The sequence below is a fragment of the Notamacropus eugenii genome, chromosome 3 (assembly GCF_028372415.1).
Source record: "Notamacropus eugenii isolate mMacEug1 chromosome 3, mMacEug1.pri_v2, whole genome shotgun sequence".
Lineage (NCBI taxonomy): Eukaryota > Metazoa > Chordata > Mammalia > Diprotodontia > Macropodidae > Notamacropus > Notamacropus eugenii.
The window spans coordinates 381,274,228-381,296,816 of NC_092874.1; the positions used below are offsets into that span (position 1 = coordinate 381,274,228).

Below are 22,589 nucleotides of genomic sequence, written 5' to 3' on the forward strand. Positions count from 1 at the left end.
GTTCTAGTATATGTGAGGTCTGAGAGGTAAAATTTATAGTGTCTGCAAAGAAGTGCTTCACCCAGAGGGACTTAAACATGCCCCAAATAGAACTGTATTCTCAAAAGGTTTAGATAAAGTTATGGATGATAGATTCATAATGAGTTTTTTGTGGGGAAACGCAGATGGTCAAAGATGACCTTTTGAGGTTACCATCAGTGAGGTGGCCATTCCTTCCCACAAACAGATCTCTCAGTGCCTCCATCAGTGACAGAAATTGGGACTGGGGAGAAGTGCTTTAACTAGTATTTAACGGTCATGTTCTTAAGGACAATGGAAGGTAGTTGGTAGAAATTCACCAACTTCTTTCCCTGTCTCATTGATTCTCCTTCCCTGACATTGTGGAACATTCCAAACTGGTCTGAAGCCATGATATAGAATTGGATTCATCATAGTAGGTAGGGAATACCTTATTGATGATCTGCAGGCCCCAAGAAAGATTGATTTTGATTATTGGAGGGAATGCTTGAAAGAGGAGAATTGGCTTGCCATGACAACCTTCTCCTTAGAAGGGGAATCTGTTCTGAATGGAACAGGTGTTCTTATTACACGTCCTTAACAGAACAGTTACATCATAGTCCCACAGAAGAGGCTGAACTTTGGATTGAAGACAGCAAGACCTCCTCAGAGCAGGTGGTATGCTGGCTTTACCTGAGGGCTATCTGTGCACACGTACATACATGCCTTTGACCACTCCTGGAGTCTACCTGAAAGCATGGCCTCCCACTCAGAGGTCACCCTTTTTGTCAGTATCAGGCTGAGGTCTACCTTTTCAGTCCCAATGGTGACCCGAATGTATTAGGTACAAGGGACTTCTAGTCCCCTAAGAATAGCTAATGCTATTGTGTATTTTTTCTCAAATAGGAAAGGTTAAAGGTCAATGAACAGCGAGCCGAGATGGAAGAGAAGGTCTCCAAGCGGAGCCTGGAGAGTAGTAAACAGGGTCTCCCCTCCTCTGGTTCAGGACTTATCCACCGGAAGCCCCCTGTCCTCTCACCCAGCACTTCCACATCCTACAGCAAGGCTGTGAGCCCACCACCCTTATCCCCTCGTGCCTCACCTGTAACAGTGCTCAAAGCGAAGGTGATCCAGAAATTGGAGGAGACACCCAAGCCACCAGCTTACTCCTACCCTGCCACCCCTAGTTCTCACCCTTCTAGCCCTCCTCCTGCCTCCCCACCTCCAACCCCTGCTATCCCCCCCAAAGAGGAAGCTCCAGAAGACATAGAGAAGAAAGACTTGGAATTAGAGAAAGAAGCCTCCAGCCCATTTCAAGACTTGTTTCCAGGTAAGAGATTCATGCACTGTATCATTTTCCCTTCTTTGGGACTATAACAGTGACCCAGGTTCTTCTTCGTATCATATTGAAGTTGGGGTCTCGTTATAGCCAAACTGTCTCAAACTTCTGCAACCCACCTTCCATGCCATTCCCCATGAAGTACCATAAATCATTCATTCTCTTCCCTAAATTTCCCACACCCTGAAGTGGGTAGCAGTTTGCAGGGCACAGATAGGTTACGGGAGGTCTCATCCCAGAACTGGAATATTTCAGTGCTTGGGTTGGTCAGAGAATGTGATAAAACCGGGACAACCTAATTTTGGTATTTTGGGGAAACTGACTGTTCCTGGGAGAGGGAATAGACAAGAGGGTGAGTAAGATTTCCAAATGAATTAACGAGTAGTCACTGAAACACCAGCAATGCTCCAGTCACAGTTATTTTTTGGGGGGGAGGAAGGAATACAAAATAAGTGGAAGATAAGATGTGGTTATCATCCCCCGATGATGGATAAGTGAGTAAGAACCTAGGTTGTGTGCTGTTTACTATTGTTTAATGTTATAGAGGGTGTGAACTGTGCCAGATACCACGCTAGTGATAGGGGACCTGGTCCCTGCCCAAGAATAACGTTCATTCTAAGACAGAGAGGAAGGAAATATCTGGATTTCGACTGCAGTGTCTAATAACAAGTATCTCCTTATGTCTTTGGCAGAGATTCCTCCAAGATATTCATTCCAGTCTCTTCCCACTTCTTTTGGGAGACATTACCCATATCTCCTGCAGCCCACAGCAGCTTCTGATGCGGATGGGCTAGCCCCCGATGTGCCATTACCTGCTGAGGGACCTGAACACATGGAGTTGTCCCCTGAGGATAAGCCCCTTCATTTAGCCCCATCCAAAATAGTAGAGGCTCTCCAGTCCAGCCCCAAAGAAGAGCCCTTGGAGGAGAGGGTGAAGGCTGAAGTGGAAGAAATGGAAGAGGGCCAGGAAGAGCAAAACTTGGAGCCCCCCAGTCCCTTGTCCCCAGTGGCTAGGCCAGCTCAAAGCCCAGAAAACTGCAGTCATCTGTCACAGCCCGGCGAATCGTTAGGCCCAATGGAGCAAGAGCTAGAGGAGATTCAGGATTGTCCTTCAGAGTACCAGGTTGGGTCTTGCCCTTCTGAGATTGAAGCTGAGACTCGGGAGGAGACAAGTGCTGGGCCAGAGACCTGCTCCATTCACATGGATTATGAAGGCCAGCTAGATAAAGATGAGGAAGACCTCCCACGAGTGGAACTCACAGAAGAGCCAAATGAAAAGCAGAGCCCACCTCTGCCCAGTGGGCCTCCGGCCAGCGTGGAAGTACAGGATAGGGACGCTGGCCCCGGGGGACAAGAGTTCTTCAGCCTACCAGCGGAGGAGGCGAGGCCAGTGCCAGCTAGCCCTCAGTACCCAGAAGAAGCCATTCCCTGCCAGCTCCCCACTCTGGACATCAAGCCTGATGACCCATTGGCCGGTATGAATGCATTGGTGGCTGCCACCGAGCTCCCTCAGGCCTACCCCCTGCTGAGCACGGGTGGCGTCACCCAAGCCCTGGTGAACCTGGAGGTGGCCGAGAGCCTGTCCTTGGAGCAAAGCTTCTTACAAGGCATCACTCTGCTGAGTGAGATCGCTGAGTTAGAACTGGAGAAGAGGAAACAGGAAGTTGAAAGTGAGTTGGGGAAAGGGATGATCTAACTTTTGGTTTGGGTTTGTATTTTTTAAAGCCAGGACTCTTCATTATCCCAGCTTTGGAAATAGTGTAGGTGGCCAGTCATTGGGTTGGCCAAAGCAGCTGACTGGAGCCTCTAAGATGAATGGGATCCCAGCTGTGTTGGCCATGGATTCCTTTTGTGTCTTTTGGCACATCACCTTTACTCTGTCGGGCCCTCAATGTACTTTTCCTAAGATGAGGAGGTTGGACCAGATGACTTAGAAGGTCTCTTCCAGCCCATGATCCTTTAAGTATCTCATTTTGTTTTTTTTTAAACTGCTCTTTCACTTTTTATGCCTAAATCTTACTTCCTGTTACCTTACCTATATTTCTTTGCCCTTCTCCCCTCCCTCAACATTGTGGAATCATAGAGCTTCTCTAGTCCATGGGCCCTTGGCTCTTTTGGGATTATATGGACCTCTTTGGCAGTCTTGGGCCCCTTCGCCGAATGGTGCTCTTAAATGCGTAAAATAACATAGAATTACAAAGGAAATCACTTGCATAGAAATATAGGATATCTCAAGTCTTTACTGCAGTGTTATGGCTTTTGGAGCTTAAAACTGCATTAAAGACTTTTGGGTCCCTGAACATCCACTAAACCAAAAATACTCGATATTTGCTAAAATGATTATTACTAATAAAATTACCATTTCTGTTAAATTTAATTAAAATTAAACATTTAAAATGATTTTTATTACAGATTAAGTTATTATTGGGATACTGAACAGTTGCTAATACTAAATATTTATAAAAATGGTTACAAATAAAATTATTTAAATCATAAAAACAAAATAATCAACATGAATATTATTGAGATTATTATTCTTACTAATATGGTTATCATTTATTAAAATAAAATACTAAAAAGTACTAAAGTACTAAGAAAACAATTCATGGACCCCTGTGTAAAGAGCCCCCTCCCTAAGTCATCCTTACTTGACAGAGGAAGGAACAAACCCAGAGGGGATACAAGGCTTTATGAGTGTCACCGAACTGAGAGCAGAACCCAGGTCTCCTGAGGCTTTATCTACTCCATCACAATGACTCCTGAATTTTCCTCTGTTCTCCAATGTTGTCCTCACCATCTGAAAGTGCATGGGAATGTGTGACCTGTTCGTGGTGCTCTACTTGGTTGGCACAAAAAGAATTCCAGTTCAGTGTCCCAGTGCAGAATCTCTAGACAAGAGATCAGCTCCTTCCCTTGGAGGCCTCCCTTCCCCACTTCTCTCTCAGGCCATACAAGTCCTGATTCCTCCCTGTGGCATCTTCCAGCCTTATAGGGGTACCTGTACTCCTTCCTTCTAAGTGCTCTTCCCTAACACTGAACTGAACCCAGTGAGTCAGTAAAAAACCAGTGACTTGGCTTTCTCTCTGGGCCAGGGTCGCTTCTCAGCCTGACTCTGCCATGACTCTCCCTGGGCACCATTATTATTTTTTCAGATAATATTTTACTTGTTCCCTAATTACCTGTAAAAACAAATTTTTAACATTTACTTAAAAATTGTTCAGTTTCAAACTCTCTCTCTTCTTCCCTCCCTTCTCCCAATTTGATATACTACCTGGGTATTATTAAGTCATGTGCCAACTCTGTGACTCAGTTTCTGTATCTGTAACATGGGAACTAGTAAATAACTACCATCTTTATATTAGAGAAATTGTGTAAGGATGGAAATGAGGCAGAGTGAACTTGCTTGAATAAAGATAAAAGTGCTACAAAGCATAAAATGATGACGGTAGTGAGGTCTTTCTCTCCCCTGATTTTGTGCTGGCACAGGTTTTCGTGACATCCTAGAACCCAATGGAGAATTCAGCTTAATTTGACCTTTGGGTTTCTAATTTGCTCCCTCCAGTGAGCAGTTCAGTAGAGCAAATCACGTATTTTCCAGAGACTTCAGAAGGTAAAAAAAAATGTGCTGTATGGTCTAAGGAAAGGAACAGTAGACTAGAAGTCTAGAGAACGTGAACATTTTAGTTCCATCTCCAGCTCTGAAAGAGACAGCACTGGAGTAGTAGATAGAGAGCCTGCTTCAGAGTCAAGAAGACCTTGGTATATGTGCTGCTTCTGACATATACTGTCTGTATATATAGTCAAGTCATTTAACGTCTTTGCTGCAGAATAACATTGATAAGAGTGCCCAAACTGGCAAAATCATAGGTCCAGACCAAACTAATAATAATTAAAGCAACATAAACATGAACAAAATATTCATAGCCATGGTTTTATACAAAACATTTGGCTTTAGTCCAGGACTAAGTTTCAGATTGTTTCTCCTCCCAGGTCCTGAGAACTGCCCTGTGCGACCCACCCTTGAGAGCTTGCTTGCTGCCAGCACCCACATGTTGATGGAGGTGCTGTCCAATCCATTCATGGACCCTTTGAAAACCATCAAGTTGCCCCGGGAACTGAACCCTAATAAAAAATATAGCTGGATGCAGAAAAAGGATGAACCGGTAAGGTATTCTCCACTTTACTCTTCATAAGGCCAGAATTGTAGGTTTCCTTCCATTCAGGACAAGACTGCTAGCCCCAGGCCCTTTACTAATAGTCATTCGCTAAATGAACATTTAAATCTCTATTACCATGGGATATGTTATCCAGCCAAGAAATCATGCCAATAAGTGCCCCTTTGAGTGGAGACAGGAAAGGGGCAAGTGCCCTTGACTTTGAAGGCAGCCTCTGAGGTCTCTTCCTTCTCTTTTTTCTTTCCAAATATCTGTGCCAAAAGATGTACTCTATCAAGTCCGCCATTGAGAATATGGATGCGATGGAACTAGACTATAGGATGAGGTTGGCTGAGCTCCAGCGCCGGTACAAAGAGAAGCAGCGGGAGCTGGTGAAGCTACAGAGACGCAGAGATTCTGAGTAAGTTACTGGTCCTGTCCCACCCTGTCTTGGCCCTCCCTGGGCGACTTTTCTCCATCCCAGGTCAGAGGCTGCTTCCTGGATTGGGCCTCTTGTGTCTGGCTTAAGGGCAGGAGAAGGCATCTGAGATGGATGATAATCTCTCTCTTGTGGTTAGGAAACCATCTTTGTCTTGGTTCTTGTGGTAGTTCAAATTTAGTGGTTTGACAATAGCAGGTGGTGTAGGCGCGCGTGTGTGTGTATGTGTGTGTGTGTGCAGTGTGCAGGTGTTGTGTCTCCCCTGGTTAACAGCGAAGCTGTGGTTCTTTTAAAGGGAAAAACGTGAAGAGAAAAGTAGAAGCTTGGCGCGAAGAGGCCCCGGAAGGCCACGGAAACGGAAGCATGGATCGAGTGCTCTGTCTCCTCCTCTGGAAAAAGGGAAGAGTGACAGCAAAATCGGAAAGTAAGGCTGGCATCTTGGGCCGGGGGCAATGGCAGGGCGGCCGCACAGTGCCCTGTGGAGGGGGAGGAGCATGTGCTGAGAGGTGCCTCGTGGGGATGTTGGTTTGGTGTTGTGGCTGCCGTGTGTCATTGTTCCTGGATGGTGGTTGCCAGTAGGCGGCATGAGTTGATGGTAGCCATGGGGTCATTTGACTGTTGTCCTGGTAGCCAGTAGCGGTGTCTCCCCAGGCGAAGTTGCTGTGTGGTGTTGTGTCCTTGGGGTGACCTTGAGGTCACCAGGACTCAGGCTGGTATAGAAGTGCGGCTCCACTGGGAGCATGTGTGTGCGCATGCACTCCCTTTCAGAGAAGGGTGACTGGGCAAGAGAGAGTGAGGGATGGGAAGCATTCCAGGTGAATAGCAGGTAGGAGGAGGATGGACCCAGCACTTCAGCATGCACCTCAGCACTAAGCTCAGCAGGAGAATTTTGGGGCCTTCACCAAAGTGAGGGGGTCAACCCTGCCAAACCAACTTCCTCTGCTACTGGGAACTAGCTCCTGTTCTCCACGTTCCTCTTTACTGTGGAGGGAAAGGCTGAGCCCAGGAGCCCTCCACCAGGCCCCCCTGCGCTGGGACAGCTCTCTTGACTATCAGTGACTGACTTGCAGCTTGGCCCCTCCTGCCTGGGTCATGGACCTCCACTTGATACCCTCCTGCTCCTCACAAGCCTGGTCTTGCCCGACTGGCACCAGCATCCAACATCTGGCAAGTCTGCTCCCTCCGTCTCCTCCTGCTGGCCAGCCTTTCCCCAACTTTGGCTTATTTTCTGCACATCTGGTACATTGCTCCTGGGCTGCTCCTGTTGTCTGGAAAGAGCCTGGGCATCTGTGGGACTTAGCGATGACCACTCAAACCTGAGCTGGTTTGCGTGATGCTCTTCTAGTTAGCACAGGTGCATCCAAGCGCCGGCAAGTGACCAACTTCCCATCGGGGTGAGTGAGGGGAAGGCAGGATTGGGAGATTATGAGGAAGCAGGTTTTCTCTGGACTTTAAGACTCTGCCATAGCCATTCTCTCAGCTGTCCCCAAAAGAAAGTAGGGAGGGGCCTGTATCAATGAAGCTGGAATTTAGGCAAATGGCTAGCAGGATCACTGTAGAGGTAGCCTAGAGCCTTCCCTACTTACTGTCTGTTGAGGTCTGTGGAATAGCCTAGTGATTAATCCGAGAGACAGTACTAGTAAGTGGGGTGACTTATGTATCATTTCCATTGGAGAGATGCAGAAGTGGGCTGTATGGTTTGTTGTAGTGCCTGTAGAAGAGGAAAGATAGAAAATGGCTTCAGGTTATCCATAAAGAAGTAGGTTGGCCTCCTGCTTCCTTCTTCCTCCCTTTCAGACCTGGGCCTACTGGAACATTCCTAGCACACCACCCCATCCCTGGAGGCCAAAAGCTGAATGGATAGAGGCGAAAATTTCTTGTTAATAACCAGCAGTCCATGAGGAAGGGGAAATAGTTTGGCGACATCTGCAATGACTTTATTGGAATTTAGGGAGATACATTTTTTTTCCCTCCCAGATTTTTGACTAAAATTGGTCTTTTAGGCTCCCTTCTACGTTCTGGTCACTCAGGCAGATGAGCAGAGAAGAATGGTTCTTTCCAGGTCCAGATACTTTCTGGCTCTGTCCATCTCTGTATCCCATGATCCTTGTGGATTCTCCTGAACATTATAAATAACCACTCAATCATAGCACATTTTGGTGAAGAAGAATGAAATTATGAGAGAGAGAGAGTGTGTATGTGTGTGCGTGACCTGACCTGAGTGTGAATTCCTGGCACAGCTACTTGACATGGGTGAGAATTCTTTCTTCTCTATGTACTGTAAATTCTTATTCTTCCTGATGGAATTTCCAAAAATTCCTCACACAAAACCTGGCCTTTTGCCTTGGGTACACCCAACCTAGAATCTCTGACATCTTCTCCTAGGAGATAGGGTTTTGCAATATTTGAAACAGTCCTGGATTTGGAATCAGAAAAGGTGGGTTCAGATCCTTGTTCTACCATGTACTACCTTGGGCAAATCACTCACCTCTGGAGCCTCAGTTTTCTCATCTGGAAAACAAGAGGTTTGAACTAACTCATCTCTAAGGTCCCTTTCAGCTCTAAAGTTGATGAACCTTAAAAGCTATGACTTGTTTTAACCTCGGTGCTCATAAGTGCTCTTCAATACCAAACAACCTCAGGGGAACGTAGATAGCTCCCTCCTCTCAGGGACTACCCAGTGCTCTTTGGCCCCAAGGGGAGATTCATCTGCCAACATTAAGTGGTAACTAATGCTGGCTGATTCTGGGGGCTGAGGAGTGGGATGTTACTTGAGCCAATCACTAATAGTGCATCTGGATTGCAGGCTGAGCAAGTCTTTGCTGCTGTCGGATGACTCTGAGAATGGAGAAGGGATGCGGAAGAGACACAAAGGGTCAATCCCTGAGGACGAGGAGGATGTAGACAGTGGAATTGGGAAAGCGAAGGGGAGACACCAGAACTGGGATGAGCATGAGACCACATCAGGCTATTCAAATGAGGTTAGTAATCCAGGAATTTAATGAATGAAAAATGGTGGAAAAAGCATTCATTATGGACCAGGTATAATGCTAAGCTGGGGATCCAGATATTAAAAGACAGTCTCTGCCCCCAAGGAACTTAGATCCCAATGAAATGGTGGCCAGGAAGGAGTATTTTGGACTGGGAAGTAGAGGATGGTGTATAGAACATTGGACAACTGATCGATGTGTCTAAGAACTTTAGTATTGTAGAATTAAGTATGAACTGTGTACAACATCCACCAGTTGGGAGGCTAAGAGAGGAGACTGGCTAGTTAACACAGTAGGTAGAAATCTAGACCTGGAGTCAACCTGAGTTTAAATCTGGCCTCGGACACTTATTACCTGTGTGATCTTGGGCAAGTTACTTAACCTTTGTCTGCTTCCATTTTCTCATTATAAAGGGGGGTGATAATAGCACCTACCTTCCAGGGTGATTGTGAGGCTCGGATATGGAAGAACATTTGAGAAGTTACTTGGCAAACCTTACGGTGCTACATAAATACTAGCCCCTCTCTTTGAGAACACTGACTGCCTCCTTTCCCTCACTCAGGTTTGACACTCCAATCTTAGGGTAGATTTTTGTATGTTTTTAGCAAACTAAGGTTTGGTTAACTGTCTTATCATTCTCCAGATCTAAGAGAAGACCTATTTGATTCCATCATAATCTCCTCTAAGTAGGAGTGAAGATAGAACTAACCTTGATTTTCTTACTCAGATGATGTTTAGAATCATCTCCTTTACAACCCTCTTCCCTTTATCCTTCCTGCGTAAAAAACCTTTGCAGGAGGTATGGACTGGGTTGACTCCAAGTGAGAACGTAGTTATGTTAGGCCGATTTCGGCATAGCAAGGAAGAACAATTAGCAAATTCACAGTCAAGGTTCTGTTTATTTTATTTTTCATTAGCATCATTTGTTCATTTAAATAATACTATAAATCTTCATTATTAACTTTAACATAAGAGACTTAAGCTTATTTCTTCCTGTGGAATTCAGGCATATGCAAAGGAATGAAAATACATTTGTGGTTACTTACAGACATCAATGACCTTAATCAAGACAGAATATCTAACTTAAACAAATGGTCAACTTTAACAATAAAGTGGAAACAAGGATGTGATTGAAATTTTTTTAAAATGTCATTTTGGGGGTGGGGCTCTATGCTTCATTCATTATCAGCCACCATGTTGTGGTAATTTCTGGTTGTCAACTGGACATTCCTCGTAGTAATCTGAAGGGGTGGTTAACGCGGCCAGAATAACCAGACCAACTCTGCTGTGATCTGTTTCATTTCCACGATATAGGATGTATCATGTTTGTTTTTTTCTTCCTCTATATGTCTCTTGTACTTCCCAGCTGAAGGCCTTTCTGCTGTCTGCCCAGCAGAGGTAGTTCCTCCCTAAGAGAAGCTGCTTTATGCTGACCGAGTTACTTGGATTCCTTGCCATGAAGGCAGATTAAAAAGGCCATGCCAGGGTCCCCCCCAACCCCCCTTCTGTATCTTAATGTGTGACCTTGACTTCTCCTTTCCAGCTAAAAGTCAAGAAGAAGAAGGTGGCCAGTGACCAGGAGCAGCTGGCAACTAAGCTGGATAAGGCCCTGTCCCTCACCAAGCAAGACAAGCTGAAGTCACCCTACAAGTTTTCAGACAGTTCTGGGGGGAAGCAGAAAAGTAGTGGGGTTAGCACCAGGTACTTATCTCCCCATGACACTCTGCTGAGCAAGGACGAGAAAAAAGCCCTGACCAAGGGCCTGAACCTGTCCCTAAAACCCTCTAAAGAAGGTAAAAATAAATTCGCTGCCAAAATGAAGATGGAGGTGGGGCTAAAGGTCAAAGGTCAACTGAAAGTTTCCCACTCACCTGTGATATCGGAAATGAGCAGCTACTCCTATAGTAAGTAACCTGCCTGGTGTATGTCCTTGTCTGGGCAGGGAGGGGTGGTTTCTCCCTCTTCCTCTGTGTTTGTCCTCTCTCTTTTTCTCTCTCCTTCTCTCCCTTCTTTCTCCTCCTCTCCCTTTTTCTCATATTTCTCATCTTTTTGGAAGAAGGTGTTAAAATTGTGCCTTACCGTGTCCTAGCAAAGTAGATGTGGAATCCCATTCCCTTGTCGTAGCCACCAGGCCACCTCGTCTTGGATGATACGTTTGGTTGCTGGCTCAGAGCGTTCTTTGCTGCGTGCTATCCAAGAGTTAGACCATTGTGGTTCACTTAGGAAATAGCTGTCATTCATATACTATGTGATTTTCCTCTTTTTGGGTAGTTAGCTTCTGTCACTCTCTGGAGAATTCTGATTGATGGAAGGATAGGGTTTGTTTTATGAGTGATCTCCGTGCTAAGCTGGTCATAGATAGAATATTGTTTCCCGTGGCTGGAGTACTTTGTTAGAGCTCCTGGGATAGAGCTTGGAATTTTCTTTGCAGAGGTGTAGTTTGGTGTGGAGGCAGCCCCATTTGGAGGCCAGTCCTGTTCAGAGTTAAAACTGAAGGACATTGGGAGGCAAGAAAAAAATCTAGGGGAAACAGTGACCACTCCTTGTACTTCTAGGTCGGCCCCACTTCAGGAAAAGCAAACATATAAATCCATACTTACAGATACCATAAATTTGTGGGGACAGGTATAATTACTACAGAGGGACGCTTAGCTTTCTCAAGCAGTGCTCAAGAAATATGCTGTATGGTTCCTTTAAATCATGAAGCTCTCCTGGTACATTTAAAATGTGAGTTGATGTGATGCACTTTGCTGGAACATGATATCAGTGTTGGAGGCACATCTGCATTTATGTTTCTTTACCCCCTACCATGTGTAAGATGGATCTTAGGGGACCCCAACCATGGTGATGTTTGAGTGTCTCCGGCATCCACAGAATTCAGCCCATGGACTCTGAGTAAATAATTGTCGCCCACCTGAATGGATCATGCTCTTCTTCTCCATCGTAGTGACTAACTAAGCAGCTGTGGGATAGAGAGCTCAGGTCTATACCCAGACTGCACTTTGTTCTAGCCCTAAAGATGAGAGGCTGGGGTAGCACCTGTTGGCCCATTACCTGCCTCCGTTGATTTTTTCGAAGATTGCTTGCAAATCTGTCTCGTAGTGCCACGTTGGCTTCCACGGCACGGTTTTGGAAATGGTTTCTTGTTTAGCAATTTTAAAAGAATTAGGGGCAGTTGTATGTCTTATGGTTGGACTTTTGGCTGTCTGGACAAAAAAAAAAAATACACATTTTTCTTAACCGTTCAGTCACTCCTTTCATCGGCATTTCCAGTGACCTAGTCGGTCTCTAGCTCCATAGCTCTCCAGGGTGTGACCTGAGCAGATCTCATATGACTTATGCCTAGGCGTAAGACATCCCACAGTTAATGAGAGACTCTTAGGCCAGTCACTTGTTTAATGAAATGCTTTAGGGAAATATCGTCTTCGTCATATACAAGTTATTATTCAGTTGTGGCCTGGTTGAACTAGGAGTCCTACCCCTTGCCTGTGGAGGAGGATGTATTTGCACATTTATACAGAGGTAGAATCTGCTTGTAGTCATCAATTCAAAGTTGTTCCATTTCTACGATCGTGCCTGGTTGGTATGAAGCATTTTGTTCCTCCATGGTACATTCCAGCATTCTCTCATTAGCAGGACTTGGTGGCTGTGTGATACTCTTTTCTGATTTTCTGTGCTATTGACTGACCCCACTTTGGATTAGGAATTCAATCTGATCAGTACAAACCCTGTCATAAAAGAACTTTTCTATGTCAGCAGAAAGAGACAAGCTGGGGGAAGGGTTGTTGCAGTCATGACTGAGCCTTGACGCCTAGTTCTCAAAGATGTGGTGTTAGCTGTACTCAGCTGATTCGATACTAGAATGCCAAAAAGGGGCTGCCCCAGACAGTTTGGTTGAGAATGCTCCACTTTGTCAGCCATTCCTCTGATGGGAGAGCCATGGATTTTCTTTTTTTCTTCCTAGACTGGAAGTGGGTGGGATGCCCATAGAAGAGAATTTTAAAAGGGTCCACTGAAGAGCAACCAAAAAAATGAGTACAGGGAAAAAAATGGTGTCTATGAGATAAGTTAAGGGAATTGCTATTATTTAGTCTGCAGAAGGAAAGATTGCAAGGTGGTTTTAAAATGCTGACCATCTATTCTCTATTTTCAGAGCTAGAGAAAATGGGTTTAAATTTTTCAGTAAGGAAGATTTGGGTTAGATTTGCAAAGACTTTTTTCTTTGAGCCAGAACAGCGGAATAAACTCCTGAGGGATCTCACTGATTAGAGAACATTTTTGCAACGATAGGCAAATCTGAGCACAAATGGAGGAGGGGGAAAATGATCTTATCTGACTTGGCAAAGATATAGTACTTATCAGAGATGAGAGGGTTAGATGAGATGACCCTGAAGTTCTTTTTTAGTCTTAGAATTCTGTTATCTCGTAGGAACAAATGACATGGATTCTGAGACCGAGGCCAAGACCTAAAAGTTAGTCATTTTCAGGAATGTAGAATTGTTGGATTTCTGAGGAAGGAAATCTTAAAACTCATGAGCCTCTGGGGTCAGGGACAAGAAGTAGCATCAGCCGATGTGCTCATGTGGCTCGAGGCAAGAGCTGCTCCAGGATCCTCTTCTCTCCCTGTGGCAGCCCAGGAGTTTTATGTTTCTGTGTCTTTGGAAGTAGAGAGTAGGCCTGAGGTATTGGGAGAAGGGGGGATAAGGCATTAGGGAACTTTCCATTTTGTTTTCTGAGATTTGCATGTGCAAGATTATAGTTGTCTGGGTAGGCCTTTGTTTTTTAGCATTCTTTAACTGGATGTTGACTCAACCAAACTTTGGGTGTTATCCAAACTCAAAGACTTTTGCGTTTGGGACAGAGCTGAACCAAACTTTCTCCTTTACCAGAAAGAAATTTCTTCGTTGGATAATATTTCACAGGAGGGATGGGAAATAAGAGGTTTCACTGGAATGGCCCAGTTTTGCAGAACAGCAAGCTTTCAGTTACTGAAAACTTCATTTGTCATAGAGAAAGAAAAAAATTAGGAAGCTCAGTTGGCTGGTATTGGTTATTGTTGGTGATCACAACTCAGGAAATGGTCCAGATCCAAAGCTTCACTGAGAGGAGTCACGTGGTGGTAGCAGTTTGGAGGTCCAGTCAGGTGGGAGTCTAGTTGGGGGAGCCTTGGACTAAGGCAGAGATCAGGTTATAATATACTGGTGAAACTAGCTAGTTTGGGGAAAATTGAACATGGTATCTCTCTAGTCCCAGTAAGAGTTTCAGCCTCTGCTTTAGAGAGCATGGTCGTTTGCGCACATCCACTTATACATAAATAAATAAATAACTAAAGGAAATGAAACCCCCCAAAATTATTTGACTTAATCTCTATTAAAAACTACTTTGACTGCAGATACGGACTCAGAGGAAGATGATGAATCCCTGAGGGATGAGTGGCCTTCACAGTCTCCATGCAGCTCCAAAATGAGACCTTCTAGTCTCTACAGCGTAGTGGCCAAAAAGAGCAGCAAGTCGACTGGAGGTCTCAAACCACCCAAGAGGGCCGTGTCTGCCACCAGAACTCTCAAAGCTAAGCAGGCCACAAGCAGAAAGCAATCATTTGGTTTGCTACTCCAAGAAGCCGAGGCTAGAACTTCCTTCAGTGACTCTTCGGAGGACTCATTTGATCAAGGTTACTAGCTAAAAACACAAAAATACCTTCCATGTTTTATAGAGAAAGAGAGAAAGGGAGGGAGGGAGGGGGAGAGAAAGAGAGAGAGTGAGAGAGAGAGAGTGAGAGAGAGAGAGAGAGAGAGAGAGAGAGAGAGAGAGAGATGGCAAGAGAGAGAGAGAGAGAGAGAGATGGCATTACCAAGGTTGGCCATCTTGGATGGCTGAAGGAAGGGCGGCCATCTTTGTTCTTGGCAGCGTAGCCTGCTTTATCAGTATAATTTTTTATTTTATTTTATTTTGTATTTGTATCATTGTGATAATATTATTGGCTGGCTCTTTTAGAGCTTTTCTATGGACTGGTTTTTAGTCTTCACCTTTCTCCATTCCCTCCCTGCCCCCCCCCCCCCCCCTCCCCTTCCAGTTCCTTGACTTCTTTCCTGACCACTGTCACCATGGTTTTTCGTTTTATTTTGTTTTTGGCATGGGCCTTATAGAGGCTTCCAGAGGAACTTTTTGTAAATGGAATACTGTTGTGTGGGCGTGTGACTTGATGTTTGTACTGCGATTTGGTATACCAAGCTTTATTAAACATATCGAGTTCATTTTTAACTAAACCAGTGTGCCTTGTCTCTCTTGCTGTGTCTCTTATTAGGTGATTAGGTTGACGCTTCCCTTCATTTGTTCTACCCTTCCCCCACCTCCTCACAACTCCAAAACAAGTAGAAATTGTATTAATGCGTTCTGACGCTCTCTCTATTATTCAAATATCCCTGCTAGCAATTGGCATTCATTTCATTTTTCAGGATTAAAATTAATTGTTCTATTATCACCATCCTCATCCCTGCTTTTTTTTTTAAGCTGCTTATTTTATTTTTAAAATTTATTTTCTTAATCTCTGTTATCATTCAACAGTGGTTAAAGAATATTTGGAAACACTAGTTCAAAAACATATTTCCACTCTGAAGGGTGACAAAGCCAGAATGGGGGTGTAAAATTTTGTCATTTTAAACATTTTGTTGTTCGCTTTTTAAAAAGGTAATAGCAGTGGTAGCATTTTGTTGGGCATGCAGCGTGGTGTAGTGACAAAGTCGATGGACAATGAGACTTGAATACTAACCTTGACCCTGTCACTCACTTGCTCAATGACCCTGGACAAATGATTTCTATTCTCTGGACCTCATTTTCCTGCATAAAATGCAGGGGCTGGTCCAGGTGATTGCTAAGGTCCCTCCCAACTCTGAAAGCTTGTATACGGTTTTCCAAACACACACTTTTTTTTTTTGAGAAAGTCTGGGGTTGTAAATTTCTCAGATTCTCCATTCATTTCAATCAAAGATATTCAGAGAAGTGGACGTAATTGAGAATCTTCGGGAAACTCTACACTCCACTGACTTCCTTGGCCAGAATCTTTAGTACCTGGGATCCATCCATCTCAGTATTAATTCCCTACTATGACTGGGAAGGAAAGATCTCTGAAGACCTTCCTAAGAGATACAAAGAAGTTGCTTTCTAAGGGCTCACTCATTAAGTGAGAATGACAGAGTTGGGTCATCAGAATGGCTCTGTGGAATTTGGAAACCGAAGCACCTCCCACTCCCATGACCAGTCAAAGCATTATAGTACAGCTTAGCCATGAGCATTCAGAGGGAGGTTGACCAGCCAAATTTAGATGGGGGAAACAATTTGAAAATTCCTAGGCAATGGTGTTTGTGCTTAATCCCCTTCCTACTCCTTTCTGGGCCTAGCTTCCTACTTCCTCTCCTTTCCAAATTGGCAACTCTCCATTTTTGATGACCATCAATCCATAGCAAAACGTTCCATTCTGGTTGAATTGCTTTGAAATGACCTTCTGATACGAACGCTGTATCAGAGAAAGAGAGAAATCTGTGTGACCAAGAAGAGAAGCAACCTTTCCTAGCTCTGTGGCTGGACAGCTTTCTCCCACCAATCTACACACATACACACACACACACACACACACACACACACACACACACACACACACACGCCCACACATTCTAGTAGGCCTTAATTTAAAGGGCCCATGCTCTAGTGTTTCCATGGAAGAATATGGTTTGTTTTCCATTCAATTCTGCATCCCCATGTGTCCCCGCAACCTTGGGTGTTTGTCCCTTGTCCTCTAGGAACCCCCTCCCCATCCCTTTTTTTTTTCTGAGTGAAGCCAGTGCTTCCAATTTTTTTAGTTTTTCCCCAACTTGGACTCCATATGCAAGTATAAAATTTCTCCTGATTCATTAGGAGAAAGCCAACTGGCCAAGAGTGTATTTTTTTTTTAAAATGTGCCTCCTATCTATTCCCATTAGAATTGGGCAGGGTGGGGGTTGGGTACAGTATGGATGGGAAAATGCATTTGGTCTTCCAGTGGGATCTCTTAGTGGGAAAAGGCACTGGGGCTCCTTGGGAGGGTTGAGGGGGAGGCGGGGTGGATTACTCTTTTTATGAATGTATGTTTATTTATTTATTTCCCTGCAAATGAACCTTTTTTTCCCCCCGAAGTTTCTTTTAAGGGATATTTGGGTAATAGGGTTTCTAATGACTTTCCCTGATACTAAAACAATTAATGACTTCAGCTTTTCTAGCGTGCTCGCTTTCTCCTTGCAGCTGCTTGACCATCCCTTCACCCTTGACCCCTATCCATGGTGCTTTGAATGTCTGTATCGGTCTCTTGCATTTGCTCTCACGCTGCACTAAAGAAGCAAAGGGAAGGCTGGGAGTAGGGCAGACCCTGCTCAGCGAGGGGTCCCTAACCATGAACCTGAGCCTTGCACATTATTATGTAGGTAGGCAAAATACCTTTTCTTTCTGTCGTCTATAAAACCTCCGGCTTTTTTGGTGTTTGCCCCCATTTGATAAAACTTAAGTATCTTTTTCTTTATTTTCCTTTTTATTTTTTCACTTATTGGGTTGAAAAGAAAAGAAAACAAAAAATACAGCATCCCTCCCTTTGGGTTTTTCTGTAGGAACGTTTCTTGTTATTTACAAACCCTGCTTTGTTGGTTCTCATGCTAAAGACTCCAGAAAGAATTTCCTAATTTCCAAAGATCCCCAGAGGAAGAAGTTTTTCCTCCCAAGTTCTGGGCCTCCCTCAGTCCTCCCAGTAGACTTGGGAGAACGCTTTGTAGGAAACTTCCTATCTTTCTTACAGATCTGCTCTTATTTTTAAGGAATTGCTGAGGGACCATAAAGACCCAAGTTGGGAGGAGAGCTTAAGGCCTGGTCATTCAGAGTTTGATGGATAAGTTTGAATGCTCTGACTGTTGATAGCAATGATAATTGGTAAGGGGGTGATTTGAATTAGGCAAAGAAGAAACATTTGCAAATAGTACTTAATTGGGGGGGGAGGGGAAGGCTGAAACTCATAGTTATCATTTATAGACTTTTTTGCAAATTGCTGGCTGAGTCTCTGCTGCTTTTCTCTATCCTCTGATTGGAGGAGATGTTTGACCTGTGGGTAACATTTCGATGTTGTTTTTCCCTACAACAGAGCTAAGTTTCTCCAGGTTACTGTTGAGTTAGGGGGAAGAAGAGTGATCTGGGGGTTGGAAGAGATGGGGAGAGAATGGATAGTTCCATTATAAGCCAGCTAGCTCCCTTGAGATGCCAAGCCTTAGCTGTCAAGTCCATTCTTGGGACTTATTTTGGATGGAAAATTCTTTGTGGAGTCAGTAGCATAATACGTGGGAAAGCAGTGCTCCAAGACAAAGTCAAGGATTCTCTGCTTTTGATACCCCAAAGCATCATCTTTGGAGGGGAAGACATAAAAGTACCCAAACAGAACCGACAAGCAAAAGACCTCTCCCCCCCCCCCCCAAAACCCAACAAACAACCTAAAATTGGAAAGCCCAGTCCAAGCCAGATGTGGGGGGACCCAGATGCTGTGGAAAGTCTACCTACACTTAGCCTGCTTTGCATGTTGTGGGCCTTGCTTGGTGCTCTGACAGAACCATGTTATTTTAAGATGTGAAATGGATCTCAAGTGTGTGTTGTTCAGTCCTCTCTCTCCTTTCCCCTCCTCTTCCTGCTTCTGTCTCCTTCCTGGTCATCTCACTATCCATTTCTTTCTGGAAACTGTCACTTTGCCCTGTTTTCTGTTAACAGATCTGTCCACTGCTTTTCTCCTTTCCCTCTCTCTCTGTTCCGTCCTGTTCCCCTTTGACTTATCACTCACCTAACCGGCTCGCCTCCTTTCTGAGAGATTGCCTAATAGCAGAAGTTAAAACCTCAGTCTGGGTTTTGGTGCCAAATTGGTCAGACAAGATGAACTTCCCGCTCTTGTGAGCCATTTCTGGCTGTCATTAGCACTGAAAACAAACAAATGAATTCTGGCAGTTACAGAAAGTCTTGGGGCTTTTCCCCCTTTTGCCTTCCCAAAGTACAGTCTGCTCACTGCTCCTGGTTCCAAAGATTTATCATTAAAAGTGACATTTGCCTTTCATCTCCTTCCCATACTTTCTTTGTGCATCTGTTAGATGTCCAAACCACATGTTTCCTTGCCACAGGCCACCATGGCTGCGCTTGTGTGTCTGGTACCAGCTTAAGTGTTTCCACACCATGCACATGAGCAAGACACACCCTGCTTCTCCATCCATTCCCCTACCTAGGAATGTACCCTGCTTTTCAAGCTTCAGAGTAATTGAAGTGTGCAGTGATACCTCTCTACATGCATATACTAAAATCAAAGGGACCCTCAGTCCCTTTGGGGACTTGCCACCTATAAGATATGGTTGGATTCTGAGTTAACAAAGGAAATATTTGGGGAAAGGGAAAGGGTAAAGAGCTGCTTGCTATTTGGGTGAGAGGCCAGAGGGTTTTATAGCCTGTTTTACTTGAAAAAACAACTCTTGTGGGTAGGATGGTGGCCTCATCCTTCTACATGGGTGTTTTATTTCTTAAAATTTAAGGGACACCCATTAAGTTTTATATAAGTTTTTATACTCCTGCCTTTGTACCATTTTTTTTCTAATAAATACAGTGCATATTGGCTAGCCATATCAGGTTTTAAAAGTGTTTTTATGTCTTGTTGCATTAGAAATATTTGCACCACAAATTTTATGGAATGTATGACTCATAGGCAGAAAATGGCTCTTTTGCCCAGATGGGATTCTTGAAATGCTGGGCAGTATTATCTCTTTCCTTCCTTTTTTTGATCCTGGTCCACCCACTTCTCTAGCTCCTTGTCCTAACCTACATAAACCAGAGCAAACTTAATGGAAAGCTTTGTTCCTCATGAGAATCAGGCAGGAGTAGGCTGAGTCACTGAAAGCCCAGATAGTTGGCTGAACTCTAAAGAAATGCTGGGGGACTCTGTGGAGTTTGAAAGGCAGCATCAGTCTCCTCTGATTGGATCCTTCTCAGTGGCTCAGCTTGGATTTGGGAATAACTAGAGCCTATTTTGCTCTCCCTTTTCTTCTCAATTCATACCAGACTACTAAAAAAAAGTCATCCTAGGAAAGACAGATTTGGGGGATGGCAAAAAAGTTAGTCTTACCCCTGGCTCAAAAATTAAGTTCTTGGGTGACTGGACACTTCCATAAACAAATATGAACCTCAAGACCTCTTTTTGCTGGATATCACCTTGGTTATGTTTGCCACCAGGGGTGAGCTACAAAGCCATGTCTCATTTGGCTAGAAGCTCATTCTAACCTGGAGGACTTGAAGTCTCTTGACAGCAAAAGACCTAGAGCTACTAGCTCATCAGGGGAGAGGTAGTTTCTAGTCCCTTCTATAAAATAATCATCTCCATGACTTAGAGGTATTTTCTGATTGTTTTGTTATACTGTTAGTAAGATGGAGTCGATTATAAGGGAAGACCAGCTTTCTATGATTCATATTCGAAACAATCATTTCGTATTTGGCTTGGTCATTGATTCTTCCCTTGACTGGTCTTTCATATCCTTTTCCTGTGATTCAACACTGGAATTTCTTTGCTTTCCTCTCCCCACCTGGTGTGGGGACAGAGGACGCCAGCAAGTCAAAACAGGACCCTAGGCCTACTTCAAGGCACTGCTAGAGGATGGGCCTGACCTCTGTTGCTGCTGGTGTTAAGTCCTTTATGGTCATTCTCCTCCCCCAAATAAAAAGGTAAACCTCTTCCCACTGTCATTCTGTTGGAACCCTCCCCCCAATCCAGATAGATTGTGTTGTCAGATTTGGTTTTTTGAGGTTACCACTTAAAAATTTGATTCCCATCCCCTGAGAATACCCCCAGACTGAGGCCTTAGAAGCAAAGGAAGCCCACAAGCCTGGTTCCTTTCTTTTCCCTTCCAAACCTCCAATCTCTTTCAAATTGTTTTTTTTCCTCTTCCTTTCCCTCCATACTCAGTCCTGCTTTGCTTTGTCTGTCTTCTGTTTGGGCCTTTGTGTGTGAGTGTGTTGAAGCATGTCTGTGCAAGATGCGTGTGGATGGATATGTTCCTCTGTCCTCTGTGTGTCACTGTCACTTTCCCCTCCTCTCCCACAGCACATACTGATTGGTATTCCCCTTACAAAAACTGATATTCTGATTTTAAAACTACTGGGGCCTGACCACAGGGTCCCTGATTGGTTAACAAATCCAGGAAGAAATGGTACAAAATGTTGGGTAGCTGTCCATTTTGACCTTAAAAATTATTTTCCTTTCTTTGATGAAAGAGGATAAACATTGGTTGTCCCCCTCCCCTGTTGGGCTCATCCCAAGGAACTGGTTAGTGTTAATCCTTCCAGTTCTTGAGGGATCAGGTATTTTGAGTTCTAGAGCTGCTTGGCTGCCTGGTTTGAATGGTTTTGAGTCTGTAGATAGGTGAGAACCTTCAACACAGAGCAGAATCCAGAGCACAACAATGGTGTAGTGTGTAGGAAAATGGGAAGATGGGGGAAAGAAACTTTACTGCCCAACTGGGTGAGGGGAGAGGGGCATTCTGCTGGGGAGACAGAGACTTTGGCAGCTACACGGTCCCCCCCAGATGTATAACAAGCTTCCTGTTTTCTGCATGTTAGATTATAGTTCTGGAGAGGAAGAAGAAGATCACGAGGATGAAGAAGAAGAAATGGACCCCTATGGGATGAATGGTCCAAACAGGCTCTCATCCCCATCCTTAGATGAGAGCGGTCTGGGGCTGCTGGCCCGATTTGCGGCCAGTGCCATGCCTAGCCCCATTGTGGCTCCCCCACTTTCCATCATCCAGTTGGAAGCCAAACAGAAGGCAAAAAAGAAGGAAGAGAGGCAGAATCTAATGGGTGAGTTCTGGGCTTGGGGTCAAGGGTAGAGGGAACGTTTGGAGAGAAAATAGACGTAAGTACTTCACAGAGATCATGGTCACCAAAGACATTTAAATGCCTCATAAAATATAGGTGGCCACTGAAACAAATCTCACTTAAAGTCATTTGTTCGATGGAACCCGCTTTAAATGAGTTCACCTATTATACCAAGGTATATTGATGCACATATCACCTGACTCCTTTTTATTGTGTAAGCCAGGGGCATTAGCTGATCAATATTTGTTCTTCTGTGTGGTTGAGCCTCAATGAGTGAGAGAGGCCCGTGTCAGCATCCTTTCATGCAAGTAAATATTCTCATTGTTTCTGTTAAACGTGACTCTTTGGAGCATTTGAATGTTCAAGAAAAGCTAGTGGTGTGTTTTTTTTTAAATACTCTGGGACTGTAGGGAGCTCAAGGAGAGCTCACTGATTTGGAAAATCCCACAGTTGAGGTTGAGAAAATGCCCAGTTTAGCCCCACTAGATAAGGCTTCTGGGAAGTGAGATTGACATTACTCCTTCTCTTGATGAAAGTATACTACATGTTATTTTTCCAGGGGCCACTGGGAAAATGCTAGATATTTTTCTGAGGGAGCCCTCTTCACCATTGCCCAAGGGATTCTCTGTACAAGGGACCATGTTGTCTAATCTCTATGGCTAGGGACTCATGGTTTCACAGGATTATGGGCATTGTGCTAGAAGGGTCCCTTAGAGGCAATCTAGTCTAACCTTCTTATTTTATAGTTAAGGTCCTTGGGACCC

At 44.4% G+C, this 22,589-nt stretch overlaps 1 protein-coding gene across 1 annotated transcript in view; it reads left to right on the forward strand.

Moving 5' to 3' along the window:
- The window catches only part of TNRC18 (trinucleotide repeat containing 18), a 153,486-nt gene that overhangs the window by 97,923 nt on the left and 32,974 nt on the right, over positions 1 to 22,589 (forward strand). Inside the window, 9 exon segments of the mRNA XM_072597654.1 lie at positions 904 to 1,327; positions 2,029 to 3,006; positions 5,327 to 5,499; positions 5,775 to 5,911; positions 6,225 to 6,353; positions 8,736 to 8,910; positions 10,463 to 10,823; positions 14,312 to 14,590; positions 21,568 to 21,807. Coding sequence (XP_072453755.1) covers positions 904 to 1,327; positions 2,029 to 3,006; positions 5,327 to 5,499; positions 5,775 to 5,911; positions 6,225 to 6,353; positions 8,736 to 8,910; positions 10,463 to 10,823; positions 14,312 to 14,590; positions 21,568 to 21,807 — 2,896 coding nt within the window.